This window comes from Hyalella azteca, unplaced genomic scaffold, assembly GCF_000764305.2.
Source record: "Hyalella azteca isolate HAZT.00-mixed unplaced genomic scaffold, Hazt_2.0.2 contig8288, whole genome shotgun sequence".
Classification (NCBI taxonomy): Eukaryota; Metazoa; Arthropoda; class Malacostraca; order Amphipoda; family Hyalellidae; genus Hyalella; species Hyalella azteca.
This window is the reverse complement of record NW_025938386.1, coordinates 1-23,695: the sequence shown is the minus strand read 5'-3', so window position 1 is coordinate 23,695 and position 23,695 is coordinate 1. Positions and strand designations below refer to the sequence as shown.

Sequence of the window (23,695 nt, the reverse complement as noted above, 5' to 3'; positions counted from 1 at the left end):
AAGACTTGATGCTTTCCCAAGCTCAACTCGCTAGTTAATTTTGGAGTCTGCCCTCTCTTTCTTCTACTTTCATTATTTCCCTTAACTTGGCTTCTTAAATTGCCTCTTAAAATTACAGCTAAGTCCGCTTGCTGGTAAAAGATGTTAAGGTTGGTGCGGGCTGATGCTATTCTGACATAGTGCGACATACCTTTAGGCTAGTACTGAGTTTATGTTATCGTTACCACTTATTTTACAGTCATACCCTTTTTTTTTATTCCATAGAATAACTGCGAGTCTGGTGGGATACGCATTATCGATCTTTTGGAATCCGTGATCTACTCATGGCTTAAAATTGAAAGATCCTTCTGGATGTTCTGGGTTTGTAAATTTATTGCTAACATGCGCGAATTTATTGATTCTCATTGCAACATTGGAATAATACTGTTTTACCGAATTACAAATTAAAAGGTTATTTCTCGATTCCACAGTTATGTTGGGCGGGGCTTGTTCGTATGTGTAACGTCGGCGAGCCTGTATGAACCAGCTAGCAAGCATTATTTTTTGGGACTTGTTTCCTTTCTCAAATTTCTGTGAATGCGTCTTACTTCCTCAAGCTTGGAACCAGTCGTCTATGGGATCAAGTTCCTTAATGAAAGTTCAATCTGTTAAACTTTTTTGCATTAAGCCTAACAGGGTCGTTTAAAATGGTGCACGTGTATACTGCATAATAAAAATCTCAGTCTATCCTGGCATTATTTGTATCTCTAACTTCTTAGGTGACTCAGCGTCATCCGTGTCTTCACTCACTCCTTCTCTGCACCTCAACCCTGGAGATTCAGCGACAATCCCCTTAGAATTTGGGGCAATCGGGCACCTCACTCGCACTCCCCAATCTCCTCCTCTTTCTGCTTCCCCCACAGCAATCGGTGGCCCCATCTTCAGTCTGAAAATTCTAATCTTCTTCCTTCTTAGCCTTTTTAACTTTTAAACGAAAGGCTCACTCAGTTTTCAGCATCCCATGAAATTATGAATAAATTTTTAAGAAATAAATTTTTACAGATATTCTTCACTAGAAATCATCTTCCCTAACACAGTGTCTTGAATCTGGTCACTTTTTCTAGAGGAATATAATTTTTTGTGCCCTTCCTGATTTAACAAAATTGTGACATAGTAACAGTGCAGACTATTCTATTTAACAGTGCAGATCGTTATTGATAACAGTGCATATTGTTCTCCGTAACAGTGCAAACTAAATAGTTGAGTTTTGTCCGGAATGTGCACGTTGTGATAGACTGTAGAAAAGGTCCGAATTAGCAAGTCTGCAATTTAAATTCAGGTCTTAGAAATGGTTTCGGTTATATTTAAGATCATTTCCAGAATCAAACCACTAACGTAATAAACTTGCCCATTTCACAATTTTCATTAGTAAATTTGCTTATTTTAACATCTAAATTCTAAGAAAATACACTAATCAATATAAAGTTGAAGAGGCACAACGGTGTTATGATTAAATTTATTACCTGTGATCGAAATATTTCAAAACCGAACCGGAATGATTTCTGCAGCGTCGTAGGATAGCAAGCAGCTAGACATACTTCTCATCTCTATTTATTTCCCGCCAGGATGATTCCGAAATGATAGTATGCTGGAAATTTCGCCAAATGTTCTCATTTTTATGAGAGCCAGAAAGCAAATACTCAAAAATGTATTCGTCTCATGCTATGCCATAAAAAACAATGCGAAAAATATTTCTCGCCGTTGACATTCTTTCCAAATTCGTGAGAAGAGGCAGTAAAAAAGTTTTGTGATGGCTGGCCTCATGCGTATTGTTTATGGGTATCACATTCCTTGTCGTGTTTGAGGTAATGGTCGGAGGGCCAGGTATATGGCTGGCTTTAGGACCTCTCAGAACGTAAAGGAAGTCGCGTTACACTTCCTCCGCATCGTCATTACGGTAGCCGGATTCGGACCAGACCATTGTACCGAAACTTGAAGAGCTGTTAAAAAGTTTCATAAACGAACCATAGAATGGGATAAATTTCCAACTTGCAATTAAGGTCAAATCATCCGCACATAATCATTGTGAGGGAAAATTCTTTCCTAAAAAGATTTTCGAGCTCCAGCAGGGAAATCCATCGAATTTTAAATTATCAAAGATTTTTTTAGAAGATACTCAATCATTGAAGAAGAACTTGGTATATTTCTAATAAGATATTAGCCAAAATACCTGACAAAATTAACGCTTAGTTCCCACTCTAACTTTCCTAGAAATAAATTAATTAAGTTTGGTTCATCGATAGTTTTGTTTTGGTCGTTCTTCAACAATAACAAATTTTTCATAAACCAAATTTATATAAAAATAAAATAATTATAAGCTCGTCTATATTCAACAATTAAAGTTTCTGCCTCAAAATCATAGCTGGTCGTGATTAAATGAGTCATCATCTCTCCATCGGTGTCACATTATTTAATTTTAATTATTTCCAGCCGTGACAACTAATTCATCTCAACACCTATAAGAACAAATGCGAAGCCACTGATCCTGTTCGGTATCATTTCCAGTCATCCGGCTTGCCGCCAGGATGGACTAACATGAGCGGGACCCAAACGGAAATGGTTCCCCAACGATATTTTTATCCAGCCATTTTGAAGCTTTTCTTTGGCACGTAAAAAGAAGGGCCTAAACGCACAAAATTTCAGGGTCTTGACATTTTTCTTAGTTTGAAGCTAGAAATTAATCGGCGAAGATTTCTGTGTTGGAGAACTTGAAATTATCGCTATCGCTGAACATACTGACATCAGTAGAACAATTTTTTCGACTACAATTCTCACGTATCAAAAGTTAAAATACACATAAATGGAATGTAGTTTTAAAAATATTGCAAATAATGTCCGCTCATTCAAAAGGGAAAATAACCAAGGTATATATATAACAATACTGACAGTGAATAATTAGCTGAAAATAATGGTCAGCGAGTTTGACGCAAGTTAATTATAAATTAGACGATACACGAAGAGTGATGAGGTGGCATTGGCCGTAACTCGTAACGGCTTCTATTGATTTAGGAAGAGCACCACGAGTGCCACAGAGAGCTAGGCACCTTCAGAGCCAGAGACCGCGTTACATATCCATTCTTGTGTAGGATGCAAGCTCCATCAACATCCCGCTCCATCAGTTTATAAATAAATAGTTAATTAATTGGTAAGTAATATAAGCAGCGCGTGGGCCACAGAGAAATGTGCTTTCAGAGCCAGCGACCGCGCTAGATATCCATTATAATGCAGGATGCAAGCTCCATCAACATCCAGCTCTGCAATCAGCTCGATCAGTTTATAATTAAATAGTTAATTAATTTATGTATAATTCAAGAAGCGCGTGTGCATTTGAGCTCAGTACCTTCGGAGCATGCGACTGCGTTACATAAACATTCATATGCAGGATGTAATGAAAGTCTTTCGCCATCCATGGATCAACAATTAACTGGATCATTTCATAAAAATAGCTAATTAAAATAATTGATAAATTCCAGTACTGAAGTTGCTCATAAAGATTCTCGGTTAACATTTTCGATCATGGCGAAGGTTCTATAAATAACACAGTCTTGCTGCCATTGAGTCTGAAGTTATTTAAAGTATGCAGTACTTGGGTGCATTACATAATTTTAAATATTTTGCGCGATACAAAAGTAGGAATGTCACAGGATTAAAAAAGATTACAAATTCGGAAACAACATCTGCAAAGTTTTGTTTGGGATAACAAGGCGTTGATTTTCAGAGCTAGTCACCTCCTAATTTATCTTAGTATCAACACCGTGACCCAGAACTCATTGAGGTCTTCATTTGAAACGTTGGCTCATAAAATATTCTATGTTGACCTTACGTCACTTGTATTCCATTGTTAGCTGCTGACAGTGATTGAGAAATATCAGTTCATTTTCCGTTTTGTTAATGCTGAATTGTCAGCACTGCACCGATCAGTTATTGAACTGCAATAGAAATCATTTGTCAAACTTAACAAATAATTAAATAATAAATCAATATTGAATACATCAACTGCAACCGGTACGTTATCATTCCAAATTCATCGGGGTGCGAATAGCCAAGCATAATAATATATAGATGACAAATTTTACAAAAATATCAATTAATATCTTATCAATTGATTATAAATAACCCAAACTCATATGGTAAGGTATTGTGGGTACAAAAAATTTTATATTGAATCAAATCTCAAATCAATCTCTGCTCAAAGTTGGCCAATATCCCAAGCCTATGCATCCTGACATCTGAATGAAAGATCCGCATTGACATTAGATTTAAGCCATTTCGGACACCTCTGATCGAAAAAAGACGTAGAGCAATGCGTTTCATTTTACCAAATAATGTACTTATGAGTTGATTTCTATTGGGTTTTAATGCATAGATATCATATAACATGCTTTATCAACAAACACTTTTCATGTATGTCAAAGAAGAAGCTTTTTACAGCGATACTCTCAAGGCGACGTCGGGCGCACAACTGACATTAGGTTGCGTTGAGACCAGGCTAGGCTGAACTACTGGCGCTCGATAAATAAGAGACTTGCTTTCGAACTGAAAAGACAGTTACCCAGTTACTGCAGTACATACTGCTGATATTTTGTTGCGTAGATATACAGTTTTCAGCAATAATTGATTAATTGAGTAATTATTAATTGATGGCCTAATTTCACATTAATTGGATTATGTGTTTATATTCGTTGTATTTACATTATACTATTTGCGCGAAGCAATCAACAGTAGCGATACATTTATGTAAGTGTGAAAATTATCAACTGAAATCATTTCATAAACTTCTGATATTTGCTGTCGCATTAGAGCATTTGTATATTCATCTGATATGAATGAATTAACAGCGCAGTAAATAGTCTCCTTCCAATAGAATTACTTATCTTATTGCTATGACCAATACTTTCTTCACGTCATTTGCGAAAGAAATATTATTTCATTCATTTAAATAGAAGTAATTCAATTCAATTCCATCCAAAAGATAACTATGAAAGTGATTTTCTGTGCCCTTATAAATTAAATGTAATAAAATTTGTGCAGAACTTTTCCAATATACTGAATTACTAATAATATGTTCACATATCCAGATGCTGGGTATCAAAATTATATTTGCAAGTGAGGTATCAATTCAGAATCAATAATTTTATTTTTGATTTATAATTTAATATCAGAATGTTAATTCAGACGTTGCTCGCGATTCATAATAATCAATCTTAGAGATTTGTATTTCTATAATAATGTGAATTAAAAGTCTCATTATTTGAATTCAGACAAATAAATAGCGATTATTTGACCAAAATATTCTATTTCCCGATTAATAAAAATACCTTATTGCTTGCGATACTTTTTTCGGACAGAAAATGTAACGTTTTTAGATTTTTGTGATACATCGAATTATAGGTAGGCGCAATAACAACATCAACCTACATATTTTCAATGATCAGGCTACCAACAAACATATTTCGAAGTTTCAACTATAATCGCTTTTAAATTATAAAAATTTGGCTTCTTGCCGTGTCCTTTGATATCCATTATTGGGCGGCGCAGCGACGCCTCTTATCCGCATGCCGAGTGCCGACTAGCGACTGTCAGTAGTAAATTGCAGTGTCGACCATAGATTCTTCTCACATCTTTAGATATCAATATCATATCAACTCTTAAAATGGCTGGTGGTGACTCCGTTAAAGTCCCAGAAAAGGGTGATAATTTACGTGGAATTCCAGAAGCACAATTCGTGGTAAGAATCATACATTAGGTATATCGGCAACAGATCATGGGCCTATTTCTTCAGTGCCGACACTTCTATATCTACTCCCGTCGTCCACTAGGGTTAGGTGACTCATCCATGATCCAGGCTGTCCAGCCAGATTCCAGATGAATGCTCATAAACTGAAAGATACACTTTAGTCTAGACTAGCCAGCTATAGCACTTTTACTTCGGCATAGTGGCAAACTGGAAAGTTTTTGAATTGGTGAAATTTTAATTTCCTCATCTAGGTACCTACTCTTAATAGGTAGGTAAATTTGATATCCATGATAATTCTGTTTCTGTTAGCCTATCCCTACTTCTTGATACTTTACACTGGTTTATTTATATAAGACTCAAAAATTAAACTTGAGCCTTTGAGGAAGAGTGAAGACTGGAAGAGTCTAAAAAATTCTCTGCTTTGATAATTTGTGCTCTGCCACTATGCAATTTTTTAGACTGTTAACATTTTTATTTTGTTCTGATGAGATGCTGCTGAAGTTATGCCTGGCCTGTTTCCCTGTTATGGTAGATTGGTAGTCAAATAACTCAATTTATACTTGCTAAGCTGCAAATTCAAGTCAGTTTAGTGCTAACCTGTCAGATTATTCTTGTTTTTGTTTTTTTCTATCATTTCTTTCTTGGTTTTGTCTACAGGAAGATGTAGAAGAATTCATGAGCAAGGAGACTGGTGGTGCCGAAGAGGTCATCAGACGTCTTGATGAACAACTTAGCAAGTATCGCTTCATGGAATCTCATCTTACTGCAACACGAACAAAGTAAATTACCTTTGTACTATTGTAGAAATGCTATTTCTAACTTTCTTTCTAAGTATGATTATATTAATTTGATATTGGGCACTGACCACACTGTTCAGATTTGCATTGCAGTCATCTGTCACTCAGCTTGAATGCTGACTCAGCCTCAGCCCTCATGTGTGGAAAAAAAAGTTCCTTCTTGACAGCATAATTTTGATTTTTTCTTGACAGCATAAGCTTTTTTGCATTTGTAATTTATAGATTTTTCATTTGTCAAGGTAAGAGGCTCATTACTAAAATTTCTCTTTCAGGGATCATGGGCAAAATTTTTAAATATTTTTGAGGGTTTTTATTATGCTGAACTTGGGCTTGGGGTGCTTCACTACCATCATTGACACACGAGTTGTGACAGATGTCATTGCACTTCACACATCAATACAAGTCTAGGGTTTGATTAATACTCTAAATAACTAAACTAAAGAGAACTGTTCATATTGTGCTAGAAACAAGTAGAAAGTATTGGTTTTTTTAATACATTGTTTTTATTGATGCCTGAGATTTAGACTGATAATGTAAGTACTGTGATGACTTCTGAGGGGCATTTATATTATATATATGTGCAAAGAATAAAAAGATCTAAATTTTTACACTAATCTATTCTTGGCTGTGAGCTGCATGGCATATGGATAAATTTGATATTATAGGTCTCAATCAAATCATACAGTTTTATTAACAATTATTTGAGAGATAGCTCATATGTCATCAGTTGGATTTATTTATTTATTCTAACTGTGTGGCATTTCATTTTAGATGAGGATATTGGACTTATTTCAAGTTTATGTAATTATTATCTATGTGGAATTCAAGATTGAGTCATAATCAAGGTTGATAAATCAACTATTTGTTTCAGTCATCCTTGTACATTGGTATCTTTATCAATGCTGACCAATTACCCTCATAGGCATACCATCCATCATCTGTCATTGAATGCCACAAAAACTCTGAAACAACAATTATGATTGCTGTGTTAACAGGAAGCATGATGAAAAATTTTTGTCTTTAGATTCTTTGTATTTAATACATTCCATTCATATTTCAGACTGAAACACCAAGTTCCGGATATCAAAAGTTGTTTGCAGATCATTGAGGAGATGAAAGCAAGACAAGACAGTATAGAAGATCTTGAGACTCGATTTCTGCTTTCCGATCAAGTTTATGTCAAAGCCAAAATTCCACCGTCCAATAAAGTCTGCTTATGGCTTGGTGTAAGTTCAATAGTTAACTCAAGGTTTACTCTGATTTTTCTGGTATATTTTCTTGGTAAGTATAGAGATGTCATTGAATAGCTGTTTTTCTAATCTATTTTGATATTTTTCACTATTTGGTTAACATGCGATGTCTGTCTCCATCTTGTGCATTACTTTGAAGTTTGAACTTGTATTTTCTTGAAAAAAAATCCAAGAATTTAAATTAAATTTAAGCCTGTTTATGTTGTAGACAGTAGAATGACGAATTCTTCTCAGCTTGAAGGATTTTGTAAATTTTAACATCGATTGTTTTTCCTCAGGCCAATGTCATGTTAGAATATGATTTGGAGGCAGCTGAAACGCTTCTCAACAAAAACCTCCAGAATGCAAACACAAAACACAATCAAGTTCTGAATGATCTAGATTTTCTCAGGTAAGCTGATGGTAATGAACAGCTAACGATTATTTTTCGTCCCATATTTATAAGGTCCACCTTATTCGAGACACAAGATGTCCATAAATGACGTGTATTTATCTATTAGTTATAAGTGTTTTGTCTGGTAGGGGTCGCCAGTTTTGCAAACACAACGGAGTAGATTTCATTGTCAGAACAGTTGTCTTAGGCTGAAATTGTCATCACTCAACCATTTGCTGGCTAGCATAAAAGCTTCTACATTCTTGTCGTAAGATTACAAGATTTGAGACTCAGAGAACTATCATGAGGAAAGATAATAGCTGCACAATGTTTAGTTTTGAGATTCAAATGTAAACGAATTCCTTCTCAGGACGCAATGCACCACAACGGAGGTGACCATCGCCCGAGTGTACAACTGGGACGTGCGGCGACGCAGAGCTGAAGCAGCCAAGTCGTCCAAGCAGCAGAAAAATTAACTTGCTAATGTTATTTCCCAGTCTCCATGGTGTGAAAACACGTCTCCCTAATTCTTAGCTGTCAGTTATTAAGCCCAGGATTCTCTGGCATCTTCAACTTTATACATCTTGAAGAATCCTTGGAACTTTAATTGGAAAAAATTTCTCCCCATTATGTATATGTAATTACTAATTACATTAATAATATCATGTAATTTTCATATTATTGGAAGACAGCTCCAATGTTAGATCAAGATATCCTGATGCTATAGGTTAGTGTTCATATATTCGTTGCTTTGAGTACCTTACCTTTGGAGACTGGGATCAACTTGTCATTTTCGGTGAGGGAATTACATTTTTTGATGTAAGCTGCTTCACAGTTGAGCTCTCATGAAATGTTAAAAATATCTTTCGATTTTGCGTGCTTCATGGAAGAGGTATTCTGTATGCTTGACAATTGCAAGCAACAAATTGTTCAATTGAATGATAGGTAGCATGAATATACTCTTGCTTGCCACGGTACTTCACTTTTACTAATTTTAATACTTTTGTTTTTTAATAACTGCACGCCATGCCATCTCAAATTGTAAAAAACTTCACAGACTCGTTTTCTCTAATTTTAAAACCGATGTTTGTTCTCTCGCTAGCTAGCGAAGAATATCTGCAGAGCGTTGGTGCAGAAACTGGAGAGCACAGGTGCCCTCATTCATGTTTGCTAAAGAGAAGAGTCAATGATGTGGATATCATTATTATGTTCCTAATTTATGTACGATTCTCTTCTTTAAATCTTATGGTTGCAAATCCGGATCGAGTGGTTGAAGTACGCTTCTCCATAAGGATTACTAACTCAAAAAAAAAAACTATGAATTTGTTCCCTAAATATTATTGTTTTTCTCTGTGTTGAGTCCTCGTAACGTTTACAATGGCAAGCAGGTTCTGCAGTGATAGGAAGAGATGCATTCAACCCTTCCATCAAACTATCATATATTAAGTTTGTTCAGTTTTCGTGCAGACGTCTGCAAAATCATTGTGGTTGTTTATATATAATTGTTCAGCATCTAACCATTAGCTTTAAACGAGGAACTGGCGCCCTTTCGGGTAAAATAGTAAAAATTTAATAAACGGCAATAATCACTTGTTGATTAAAGTGACTGTTACTGCAATATTTAATCAATTATTTTGGCATCTTGTACTGCAATGTTGACGGAACGCCTATTTGACGTACTTTTATTCGAAGGAGAAATGATCATTGTCTTAGCAATTTCGACTCAAATTTCACCGCTTGAATGTCGTGGAGTGCTTTTGCCTGTATTTACTATTGATTATTTTATTAACAGTCGCTCTTCCGTTGTAACAAACCTTTCCTAACACGTACCCTTCAATAAAATCAGTTACAGTATATCAATTAATTGTTGTAACCCGTTAGTTGAGAGGATTGAAAAGTGCGTCGTAAGATAGTTTCAGCAGGAAAAATGTCCAGCATGGAGTACCTTGAAAGAAGAGGAAACAAAATATTGAAGAAAATTGTACTTTTACATGCTGCATGATAGTAAATTTTCAAATGCTTCATTGAAATAGGTGCAAACCCTTCTACTTCAACATGGGTGTGGAAAGAGCTTATCTCTGATAATTAGTATAAATATTTACATCATACGTTGCTCATTATTCAAGCTGATCTATCAATGAAATTATTAAATTGAATCCAAAGTCACGAACCACACTGTTATTAAGTTAGGTGCTTTGAAAATTACATTCTCAACTGCTGAAAATTAGAAATGACAAACAACACCGTGAAACTCTTAACTATCAAATTTCATGAACTACTATCTCAATCAAAGATTTAGGTTAGGTAGAACTGTCTTAACAGTTTAGATAGATTCCTGCAGTGTATATAGAAGAAGCTGTTAATATTATTCCTGGATCAACATATCAACTTCGAAAACTTTGAATTGTGAACTTCATTTCTAATGAAGTTGGCTGCAGAATTTAATTGGTAAATTATGAAGCGCTTGCTTACATCAAAATGATTCAAGCGCTCGACTGAATCTCTAGAATGGTTAGCTGTGCTACCAATGCCAGATGGTCGCTAGGGAAGAGAGGGCTTGGCAGGGCGGTGTGGGCCTTCACTTGCTCGTCAGAAGGCATCGGCACCACCTGGAGTAAAGAAATAATTGTTACTACACCAACGCACCTCTTACTTACAGACAAAATCCACAACATAACAGAAAAACACCAGACGCTGGCTGGGTTACTACTCAACAGTCTTAACACGTTGACTACGATTGCATCATCTTGTACTATTATTTCATTTTTTGTACTTTTTTTAAGCAGGGTTGCCAGACGATCATTTTTTCCGAACAAATTCGATGATTTATTTTTTCTCAATTGCGTTGACCGGCTAAAATTTATGATAGGGGTACTTCCTAATTAAATTTTAAATACTGCAAAAAGAAAAATAAATGGAATTTTTATAGCGGAACCTACAAATAAACTAGTATACATTGAATTATCGGCCTTCTTGGCCTTTTTTGTTCTCGGATTTGGCCGATTTTAGGTAACCTGAATTATGTACCACTACCTCCTGGAGAAATACATTTCGTGGTACGCATATGTACCAATACGTAGTCAACGTGTTAAGTCTTTCGTACACTACAATGGCAAGTCATTACACACAAAGAACATACCGAATGCAGTACTCATGGGCCAGCCCTCTCTCAACCCTTTTCTATCTTTACATGCATGACATGCCAGCCCCACCAAACAACATACACATTTCATCCTATGCTGACGATTTCACAATTACATTGACACACACCAATGCAAACACATGCTCCACACAAGTACAATCTCACATCACACAGCTAGAGTGCTGGCTAACACGCAACAGACTCAAAGTATCCCCCACTAAATCAACAAGCACACTAATAACAAACCACACAAAAGAGCATCAACGCAGACATCACCATCCAAAATAACATCACCATCCTACACGCACACACATAGGAAACTAAGATTTTAGGCGTCACCTACAACACTTCAAAGTCTTTGGGCCACACATACAAAATATCAGAACAAAATTCAGACCTAAACTAAACACTTTAAAAGCCCTCACAGAAACAACATTCGGACAAAACAAAGAAATTCACACTGGTATATATACTATACATATGCTTAGTATATATACTAAGCATATGTATAGCATATGGATTATGTCCAGCCTGGGCTCCCATTAACCATGCAAAACACTTTACTCAGAATTGCAATGGGTAGCACCCAGACTACACCATCCAGTCATGTCCACGCCGAAATAAAAGTCCTCCTAAAAGATCACCTTGATATGAGAGACACATAATTTCTTGCATCAGCATTCTTCAACCCCCTCAGCCCCTGCAATCACTTTCAAAACCTTTTAAAACACCATGCCTCAGCCCATGCAGCCAGCCAACTTCATCAAACACAACTAAGTACTAACCAAGAACAGGCTTTCAAAGTTCAAACGCACCAATAAACGATATAATAGACGACATACCACAGGCATCAGCCATACTGAAAAGCTGTTGAGCCGGCAGTATTTCGCTGTGGCCATCATCCATCATTATACTCCCACTAACACCGTTAGGACAACGTTCACTCGGACCTGGGCCCACAGTGTCCTGCACCCCACACACCGTCAAACATATTTTGCTAGAGTGCCAGGAGCAGGCAGCAGCCAGGCTCCGTGGCGGTTAAACCTCAGTTCTGCTTAGGTACGAGCCAGCGTGGGTGGTGACATTCTTACGTAAGGGTACGCACACAGTGGAAGCAGGTTTGCCCGCGCGGGCAACCTACTCCAACCTGCCACAAGAATGAACCTAGGATAATAATGTAAGTGTTCACAGTGAAAACCTGTACGAATAGGCTTCTGTATTCTATGGTTTCAGGCGCCAGCCAGAGCAGGTAACCAGCACGCTGGCAACCTGCTATCACTGTGTGCGTACCCTAATACAGGCTTCCCGGCTTGCCCAGGACTCAATGAATAACAAGTAAAACTACACAAACTGTTCTAAATACATAACGGTGACAGCAAATATGGGTTAAATTTCTTCTTTCCAATCGCGCACATTTAATGAAATACGGTAGTATGCATCATCACTTATGCGCATATTCAGGAAAAATTTGCAAAATGAACTTTCAACCTGTTGCGTGATCTGGAAGCAAGTAAACTGCACATTTGCCTCAATTTTTTAACCAAGCTACAGAAGGATATTGCATTCATCATGCTTTATAAGGGAATAATTCGGTCAGAGAAGTAGAAAAGACTAACATTTTCGACTCTAAGAGAGTCAGTGCGGTAGAAGATCCAGTCTAGACAGCCCTGGAATGACATGGCATAGTTGGTGTACTTGGGCGTGCCACAGGCAGACGCCATAGGGAGGGTCTGGCGCAACTCCACGCCCACCACCTCTTCACCTTCAGCTGCAAGAATAAAACACTTCATCTATGTAATCTTTTGTCTATTATAAAATATATATTACAAATTATTCATTCGTCAATGAGCATGAATATTAAGTCGGAAATTACAAGTATCCCCTATGTGCAAGTGAAACATCTTTGCGATGAATCCTTCTTAAAATTCTATTCAACAGCAAATTGAATTAATGTTAACAAGTTTACACCACACTAAGCCTAGATTCTACTGCCGACCTACACTCAGTACTGACCACTCCTCCATCCCACGTGCGTAGCGCTCACATGTCGCATCGTAGCGAGCTGGTACACGCCCGTGTCAGGCGTGCTGTTCAGGTCACCGCAGAACAGCACACGTACAACGCAACCGTCCTGACAAAACAAAAATTGCTACTAAGGCAGGCATAACTTTACTCGGTGCTCCAATCTCAGTGATCTTGACTTCACGAGCATTCTGAATTTAACTTTGTAATTATAACATACGGTAATAACAATTCAAAAGAATATAAGTACTTATTTCACAAATTTGCTTACATCGCAAGTTCCCCAGGAATTTAAAAGCTAAGAAAACACCAAGCAAATTCACCGTATGTTCCATGGAAAATTTTCGGAGATTGTACTTGTATTGCACTTTTTTAAACTGATTAATGGAGCTGGCCTCTAAAATGCTTTCATTGAAGATATGGTGGATTTGCTGTACGTTTTATTGACTCAAATTCCTAGAAAATATGAAAAACAAGAACATAGGCGACATACTTCAGCTTCCAGTCTCGCGACGAGCTGATCGATGATTGTGAAGGCTATACCGGCCTGAAGGAGCCTGATGTGGTCGGCGTCAGGGTGGAAATAGAAGTGAGAGTTGCACACTAGCAGCAACTGCCGCTGGTCCTCGCTTGATGACAGACACTCCAGTACGCAAGCCTGCAATACAACTACGATGTTATGCTGTCTTTATGAATATTTTGCGTTACATATAGGATGTCAGACATGCTTCAAGTAATATTAGATTTTTATTTTCATAACTGCTATAATTGATACTCAATATATTTGAGAAAAGAATATTTTCTTCATACAATATAAGTATAATATCGCAGTTTTTACTCACATCTGGCTGGATTGCATTTAGGGATCTATTAAATTAACGGCGATGCATTTTATTGAAAAGATGTTCAAATGTGGAGATTGGATAGCTAGTATAGGACAGTGAGGTAATTCACTTTGGAGACATAAACGATATTAATTTAGTTAGGTATTTCAAACCTACTTCACAAAATATTTTCTTCAAGACACAAAATAGTCTGGTACGTAATGATCAACAACAGTTACCACACGCTACCTAACTGGTCTCTATGGCTCACTAACAAATTCGAACAGAACACAATCATTGATATTGCCTTCAAGTAAAATAAAAATATTACTTGCTAATATGTGGTACTGGTATGTGATGTCCTATACCTCGTGGTATGCGATGACTGTATAGGGCCTCAAAATGGCACTCGATCACAAAACGGATTGGGAACCATTACAATAACAAATGAAATAAATGAAGTCATAATAAAACAATAATACAGTTAATAGACTGACCGGTTATACTTTATCAACAAATTATGCAACGAATAGATCTCATCACTAACCTGCAGCACTGTGTTGCGAGAGGTGACACGTTCAGCAAGCTTTTCATTTTTCTTGATTTTAGCAAAAATGTCAGCAAGTACAACATTGTTCTGCAGTTCATCACTGAGCCCAAAGCATAAGTTTTCCAGTAGCCTTGTTAACAAAAAAGTGAATTGAATGGGATTACTTGATTATGAAGAAACACCAACTTAAAAACTCAAGAGGCTATGAAATTTGTAAATAATGCTAAGCAATAGCTCACACATTCCATAATACCTAACTAAGAATGTGCATATAATTCTATAGTAAATAACATGAACTGTCAATTTCAACATAACAAGAATAGTGTACGGCAAAAATTACTCTTTCAGCTTTTCTACCCATAACTAAGGAGAGTATTTGAATAAATCCCTTATTATTGCACGAAATTGTCAAGTAAATACCGTGTATATTTTATCGAGTTATTCACCTGAATTTTGCGCTATTATAGAATGTGGCACATCCCTCTTTGGTGCTTGGTTTGGCAGAATATTCTCCAGAAAGGCCAGACTTGAGCAGCAGCACACATGATAAGTCATACTTAAAGACGTCCAGGTCAACCTCTTGCAAGCACACCACATCTGCATTGTAACCTGCACAAGACAAGAAGATGACAACACCATAAGCTGCATTTGCAGCCTTCAAAGTACACTTCTTGCAAGCACACCACGTCTGCATTGTAACCTGCACAAGACAACAAGATGACAACACCATAAGCTGCACTTGCAGCCTTCAAAGTACACTTCTTGCAAGCACACCACGACTGCATTGTAACCTGCACAAGACAACAAGATGACAACACCATAAGCTGCATTTGCAGCCTTCAAAGTACACTTCTTGCAAGCACACCACGACTGCATTGTAACCTGCACAAGACAAGCAGGTGACAACATGATAAACTGCACTTGTAGCCGTCAAAGTAAACCTCCTACAGGCACATCAGGTCTGCGTAATTTACTGAAAATTTGTGATTTTTGGTTGGCTCTGGAATAGTTTGTTGCTAATTTACTTCTAGTTTAATCATTCTCAATTATTATGAAATGAAATCAACAGAAGCAAACTAACATTATAACTCATTACTTATTTTAGACCCAGAATTAAATTTTGTAAGATAAAAACACTGAGAGCAGATATCCTTAATATTTCAACAATAATACTTTACCATCATCTGATGAGATGACAACAAAAAACCTTACCAAGAATCTCGTCTATGAAGAGCTGCTTGCGATAATCAATCTCCAGAGCATAGGCAGGACAGTTCTGAAAGAGATTTTCCGCACTGAACTCCGTACTGGCATATGTATCAGCCAGTAGATTGTAGCTCACAACACGAACACTGTAGAGAAACAAAAATGAAAATTTTAACAATTTTAAAATAGATGAATGGCTTATCATGAACTAGTCATATATACATGTATATACACTGATTATAAATGAAGTACCAATGTTGTATTGCAGAAATTATTCACATGTAGCACTTACAGTCATAAATAAGAAGCATAAAAATTTCAAGGGTAACAAACTGTTCACTATAACAACAAATTGCAAAAGAATATTGAATTGCACAGGAATATTGAATTGCACAGGAATATTTCTCAGTTAACAAAAGAAAAACACTGTGAAATAAATCAAAATACTAGTAACTCTACTAGCTTAACTTTATCAGCTACAAATAAAAATTGTATTTGTAAATGAGCTGATACTGAGTGAATACACTACCTATATCTATTTAGGATTAAAATACCAGTATGTGTTAAAAATAGTAGAAAAATTACAAAAATTTATATTAATGCATAATTGTTTATTTTTGACATGCATATATCAATTTACAAAGTGTTTCTCAGAGCATAGTTTGTTCATGTGTATGAAATTTATCTACATTTATCACACTTTAAATAGCTTTTTATTCATTTGGTTTTTAAAGTTTGGTAGCATAATGAAAGTCCGTAATAATTATTCATTATTCAAAAGTCATTTCAACTAACATCTTGTTCTGAACCACAATATTTACCCATTCTTGAATCTGGTTTTTATAAATACAATCAAATTTTCAACATGCTATACGGTACTTCAAATTAGTTTCTCAAGGTAACTTTCATTCATTGAACTCACAAATGACCAATTTTGTTTGCTTTTGTCAAGTTCAAATTTTAATAATCTATTTATTGCATCTGGGTTTTCACTACTTATAAATTTATTTCAACTTTAAGGGAATGCGACTAGCACATTGAAACTAACTTCTCAATTGTAACTGCTGATGTATATTGTGCAAAAATGCCATATTCCTCCTATCCAAATTTTCATTTATTCCAGATATAGATAGTTTTGAGTTTAGAGAAAAGTGCCCATAGATGATCTAATGAGGCTAAAAACTTTATACCCACAAGGACTACCATATACCACCACAAAACAATGGTAATTCATATTTGGTGCAGGCTTGTGCTCAGTGGGAAATAACAGAATTCACTAAGGGACCAAATGCATACTATAACAGTTCAAGAGCCTGTGCAGTCTCACCTATCCTTTGGGCTGAGCTCCTTGGTGTGCTGATGGCGATCCTTGTAGGGGCACGACCTAGGTCCTGGCTTAACAAGGCAGCGAGACATTGCCTCAGTACCAACTCCAAGGCGGCCATCTCTGCAAGGCACCACAACCACCTGCACATATATGAATTTTTTTGCTCTATTCATAGGCAATTGTTTGTAAGAAATTATAAATAATAATTAATTATGAACAGTGATCATGACAAAATCTCAAAATACTTTTAAACAATATCAACAAAATTGTGAGAAAAAATTGCTGGAAAAATCAACTTGATTATATTTCTTAATTCTCAAATGTCAGCTCACCTTGATAACCTTGTCAATCATACTATCATCCACATTTAGAAAGAATCCTGTAGGAAGCTCTTGCCATTTTGCCGTGGCTGCTACCAATTTTGCAGCCTCATAGCTCTCAAAGGTTTGCTCTGATAAAAACCATTGTACAAGACTGTCTTCTCGATTGGCATTTCTTATTTGAAGATTGTTGGGGTACAATAAAAAGCCAGTCATTATACAGTTAGGCAGCATCAAAGAATCTACTGTTGGAGGGTTTACATCAAGGATGTATGGCTGATGCTCAATAAATAGCAGTCGATTTCTACTTCCTTTGACAAACGCATCAACACACGTGGTGGCTTCATGAACTTCTGGCAGTTTCATGTGATCGAAGCCAAAAGGGATCCCAACTACTGGGTTGATGGTATCTGACAACTTACAGAGTTTGACAGAGCAATCAACAGGTGATGAAGATTGATTTTCATCACTAACTTTCCTCTTCTTTCTTCTCACCATGTATTTCAAGACATTTGTCTTTATTCTCAACAGTACACTAGAGAGAATCTCATCTTGATCTCTATTAAAGTTAAAATTCCTAACTTTGGTACCAAAATCATAAGAAAATGAAATAGCAATACGTGAGCCTTCTTGATGAACTATAGCTTTCTGAATATCCTTCTTTTGAGGAGCTGTACATGCCATTCTTAAGATGAGATTTGCATGGAAATACAAGGGAAAAGTCTTCCGAAACAGCATTTAAATATTCTGAAATTGGGTGTAAAGTATAAACAAGCACATGAATTAAACACAAGAAAATTATTATGAATGTGAGGTGTAAAAAAAAGAAAAATAATAACCCTAAAAATCTAATTACGTATAATAACCCCTAACATTTCCCTAAATACCCCTAGAAATGATAATCCCAAAACTATAATAAAAATAAATTATTCAATAGGTATTATACTAAATTTTATTTTTTTATTCATAAATGTGACCTGTGAACTAGAGAAAAATTTAATAACCCTAAAATTCTAATAAAAACTACATAGGTATTATCCTTAACCTCATTTTATTTATTACAATGAGCAAAAAATCATTTCATATCTAGAATTTTATGATCATTTTTCTAAAATTGCAGCTAAATATTAGCCATTTTTATAAATTTGAAGGATAAAATTCATACTATAATTCAGGCAATGATTTTCGTTATCAAGAAACACAATTAATTTTGAACATTCCCTTGAACAGGATCAGAAAAGTCCTACTTCTTACGGAAATATAGCAGCTCCAATGTGCCCTCATAATAATGAATTTGAAATCTTGTGGCTTCGTCAACCACTTATGTCAACAATTAGATAGGAGATAATTTGTCAGGCAGAAATCTTGCAGCTCCATAAATTAAATGGCAGGAAGGCCATATTCATGGCTCACTGAAACTTGAAGCTTCTGCCTAATTTCTTAGTTTGGATGCACTTCAAACATTTAACATCATACTTACGTAATAAAATTTTTTCACTCCTAAATTGGACACTGAGATTGGACTTACAACAACCATTCTTCTATGTGAAAAGATGTACAGCCAAGATAAAAAAATAGATATATAAAATAAATCATACTCATAGCTCTTAAAGACATGAGTCAGGTAGTTTTGGGCAATGGGCACATTGCAAATAAATTCTGCAAATTTAAATTCATTAACAATAAGAATTAGACAGAACTCACAGAAGATAATTTACACAGGAAAGATTTTGCATGCTGGAGCTCTGAAAACTGAAACAAATACCGTCAACCGGGGCTACTTGGGACGATTTCAAACATTTTTCATTCATAACTTCTTACCATGAAACATGTCATAAACAAGTTTAGGCTCATTTCAAAGCTCTTTGCAAGGGCTATCACATGGTTTCTCCAAAAAAATTCCATATGCTATTTGTAAGGTGCCAGAAGCAAAAAAAGAGTGTCCCAAGTAGCCCCAACAAACAGGGCTACTTGGGACACTTAGAATAAAACTTAATTTTAAACATTTGAAGCATGCAGAGTGTACTCATCCATTACTAACAGTACTCTGAAGTCCTCCTCTTTCATTGTAGTCTTGTAGATGATGTCATGGTAGAATAAATGACATTTTCTGTGATTTTTACTTATTTTTCATTCATTGATATATTACCATATACATTAATTACCATATTATTGATGCAATATTAACGTATCCATGAACAGGCCATTGAGCATTTCAACTACCTTGTCCACTGCAAGCTTCATATCAGCAGCCTTACAGCATTTTTTCTGTATCTGTAAGCTTACAGGATGGCTTGTAATTTCACACCATTTTAATAATTGTTTCATTATCCTTTCACTTAGATAGTTACCTCTAAATTCATAAGCAGACAACGAGTTTGTCTCACCCGCTAGAGACACACGGTAACAATGTATTCCGACCGCACTTCAAATTGTACTAATACGTAATTCCAACATCCACGTGTTCGAATTCCGATTGCTGTGTGAGCTGTATTGGAATATGACACGGCTTTGAATTAAAACACTATTGAATATTGAGCACTACTTGATTAGGCTTTTAATTAACAGTTATTAAGCTTTTAATTAAAAAAAATTCTATTTTTGCACACAGCTTGGAACGAGCTGTGTGTGTCCAACTCAAATTGTGTCGGAATTAGTTTTTACGTGTCTAAATCCATTTTTCAACTTAACCATCTATTAATTTATTTACCACTTGAAATCAGCAAATACAAGTATACTTAAAGGATTCCTAATATATTCACAGATGTATTTAAAAGTCTCAAACCATAATATTCTTTCTACACAAACAGTTTATCACTATTTGGTAGAGCAAGGTCAACTGTCAAATTTGACACATTTTTCGATGATCTCATTGGGTGGCATGCACAGTCTCTCTTTGGATCTCAACATTTTCCTGCTAGATGGCCATGGCCCAGACCTAGTGTTTTGGCAGTAGTTTGACACGCAAATGTATGACGTCACTATTTCAACCATCAACAAACGCATGGAACTAAAACAAAGCTTAATATAAAGGAAAAACTAGAGAGGTGTCAGAATTACCCACGATGTCAGAATATACCACGTTTACCCTAACTTTTTAAAATATTGTTTTTCACCATTTTCTCAGGAATTTTTCAAAGCTAGTAAATGTAGTATTTTAGAACTTCCTTTATACCACATAGGTAGATAGGAAAAATATTGACATTTACGCCACTATATTTAGTTTTGCAATATTCCAATTAGTTTTGCTACTAAAACAGTTTTATGCTGTGTCGGAGGACTGTCCCGAGTTACCCCGCCCGTCCCGAGTAGCCCCGGTTGACAGTATATACCAGGACAGCTGTTAATGCTGCTTCAAAAAGTTATTTTTAATGTTTATGTACAGTATTCAATTCTAGAATGATGTTTAATATATTATTATCAATCAATCTCAGCCACTTTTTTAGTTCAAAAATTTTAGTCAAGATAGAGAGGAAAAAAAACTACATCAATGTCACTAAAGTCACCACCTCACTTAAGGTGACACGCTGCAGGGAAAAGGAAATATTTATTAAAATCAACCGGGGTTTAGACCCAATACAAACATTTTGTTTTCATAGGGAAATAGGCTACTGGCCAGGTCCCATACAGTGCTAACAGTTGCAATAGTTGTCAGAAGCTTGATGACTTTTGCCAAAGTTATCGACCAATTTTTTTACTTTACAACAACTTTCGACCTAAAATAATACGTCTTTTATCTTTTTCAACAACTGCCAACTAGAGAGACTTATCCACGATAAATTTATGACCACTGCCAAGCAGAGGTGGGCAGTAGCGTGCTACATGTAGCGGCCGCTACATTTTCAGTAGCGGTAGCGGCTCTACATTCAAGGCAATGTAGCGGTAGCAGTAGCGCCTGCTACATATTTAAGTAGCGATGCAAGGTTTTGTCGCTACAGCGCTACCGCTACATTTATAGATAAAGCCTTTAGATTTTACTTAGGAGACCGGCTACCCTCCAACAAAACTTTTTTGTTTACCGACAGATCATTTTGAAACTTGGTACGCATATGTAAAACAGAAATCTAAGACCTTTTTGTTCATGTAAATTTTAAAAAATAAAAGAAAACATGTAATTAATAGAAAACGGCAAATAAGGGGTACTGTAAAAAAGTTTATAACTTTTGCAAATCACATGCTTCAATGTCGAGACACATATCATTCGATTTGTAACAACAATATCTAGTGACTGTAGAGCCCTGATTTTTTATTTTCCTCATGATTTTTTTTGCTTTCTTCCCATTTTTTCACATTTTTACCCCACCCTCCGACCTTCCTCCCCCTCCCATATATGAGTCAAACCATGCTCATATTAAAAAAATCTTCTAGAGTCGCTAGGTATTGTTTTTACAAATCGAATGGTATGTCTCTCATTGCCGTAGCTTGAAAACTGTTGGAGTTATAATTTTTTTAAGATGGCATTTTTTGATTTTTTAAATTGTTCAGGGGAGCCAAATAAAGTAAAATTCATCGAAAACAGAAGAATATGCCCAAAAAGTCTTGATATTGTAGCCCAAGCTTTCCTATTGCCAATTATTTACATTTAAGGTACCAGCACACGTATTTAGACCTATTTATGTTCAATTTAACGTGAATAATAGGCTATAAATGGGACTTTTTATATATTTATATATATAAAATATTAATTTTACATAACTTCACAACTGCATTGCATGAACATGCGGAACAGACATGCAGTAAACTGCGTTAGGCGCCTTTTCAGCAGCTACAAATTGGGTCAAGAAAACGATAAAGCCAAAATTTCTGATTTTTAGGGTAGCCGGTCCCCTTAATAGTATTAAATATTATTTAAAAACCAGCATGATACATACATAATATAAATTACAGAATAAAACTGTACAAAAGATTTTGGTGTTATGTTGTCAACCTCAGTCATCCATGGTGCAGAGGGTGGATGCAGCATCGCCAATATATGGGTTTTTAAGCCCTAAGCATCGCCGGGTAATTTTAAGATGCGTCGCCGGGTAATTTTTAATGAAAAGCCATTTACGCTGACTCGCTGAGTAATGAAAAACTATTTATAAGCCACAAACTTATTTACAAGCATAGTGACAAACCAGAGATTTTTTAGAATCTGTTCATTTTTAATCTCCTCATTTACCTACTCAAGATTTAAACCAATTTCTTATGTATGATAATGCTGTTATCCATGATACTTTGCTTGTCTATTTATAGGACTCAAAAATGAACTTGAGGGAGAGTCTAAAAAACTCTCAGCTTTGCCACTAAGTTTACAAGGTTACATGCACGTGTTATCCCAAATAACTAATTTTACTCTAAAAACAGTCCAATTGTACAGCAAGTGTCAACTGAACATGTGTAAATGCAGACTGACCACTCTAGTCTAATGTGACCGCAACTACGTAATCATAAACTTTATGTTTACATTTTTTTGGTGGGAACTCATCGCAACTGATTTCCAGACAAGCTTCACTGCATACTGATCAATCCAACATACCGGAAACCTTACTTTTATTAAATAGTTGGCCGAAGACTGAGATATATTAAATGAAAGAATTTCAATCTAAATGTGTCGGCAAGATCTTCCGAAGGCATAAATTTTGCTACTGAAGCGTCGCCAAAGATCTTGCAATATTCATCCACTCTCTGCACAGTGGCCCTACATGGATGTCTACTTCAATCTACCAATCTCAAAAATAATCCACATATATATACAAAAAAAGACTGATTTTTATATGTATATGTGGATAATTTCTTAGATTGGTAAATTAAAGTTCACATCCACGTAGATTGTAGGGAAGGTAAAACATAAAAAATAACTGTAACTTCTATTCACTGTATCTAACCCTGGGGTAACCCATACTAGTTCGGTTAGGTTAATTGCAATAACGTTGCATTGATATGTTTTAAAAAGGTTTTATTATCATTAATGAGTAGGAATCCCAATAGCAGAACAATAAATATTTAGAGATTTCCAATAATTTTGGCCATTGTAGCAGCTAATGTAGCGCGCTACATTTTACTGTAGTGGTAGCGCTCGTTACAATCTAGTGGGTGTAGCGGTAGCGCCCGCTACATTTAGAGCAC

General features: G+C 35.9%; 2 protein-coding genes across 3 annotated transcripts; one reads left to right on the top strand and one right to left on the bottom strand.

Annotated features, from left to right (window-relative positions):
* The first annotated feature begins 5,590 nt into the window (after positions 1-5,590).
* On the top strand, positions 5,591-10,056 carry LOC108665644 (prefoldin subunit 3). Its single transcript, XM_018152420.2, has 5 exons — positions 5,591-5,767; positions 6,434-6,555; positions 7,634-7,799; positions 8,102-8,214; positions 8,567-10,056. Exons 1-5 carry the CDS (start codon positions 5,693-5,695, stop codon positions 8,670-8,672), a joined length of 582 nt encoding a protein of 193 aa, XP_018007909.1. The 5' UTR covers positions 5,591-5,692; the 3' UTR covers positions 8,673-10,056.
* LOC108665642 (2',5'-phosphodiesterase 12-like) lies at positions 9,906-18,473 on the bottom strand. 2 transcript variants are annotated; one of them, XM_047881544.1, is made up of 10 exons: positions 17,600-18,473; positions 17,268-17,407; positions 15,947-16,086; positions 15,181-15,343; positions 14,732-14,864; positions 13,854-14,018; positions 13,352-13,469; positions 12,955-13,106; positions 10,669-10,805; positions 9,906-10,141 (listed from the first exon to the last, which is right to left on the bottom strand). In XM_047881544.1, the coding sequence occupies exons 1-9, from the start codon at positions 18,323-18,325 to the stop codon at positions 10,680-10,682; spliced, it is 1,863 nt and encodes a 620-aa protein (XP_047737500.1). In that variant the 5' UTR covers positions 18,326-18,473; the 3' UTR covers positions 9,906-10,141; positions 10,669-10,679. The 2 variants fall into 2 exon arrangements, with proteins under 2 accessions (XP_047737500.1, XP_018007908.1); XM_018152419.2 differs by lacking the exon at positions 9,906-10,141 and having other exon boundaries at positions 10,166-10,805.
* Between the last annotated feature and the right edge of the window lie 5,222 nt (positions 18,474-23,695).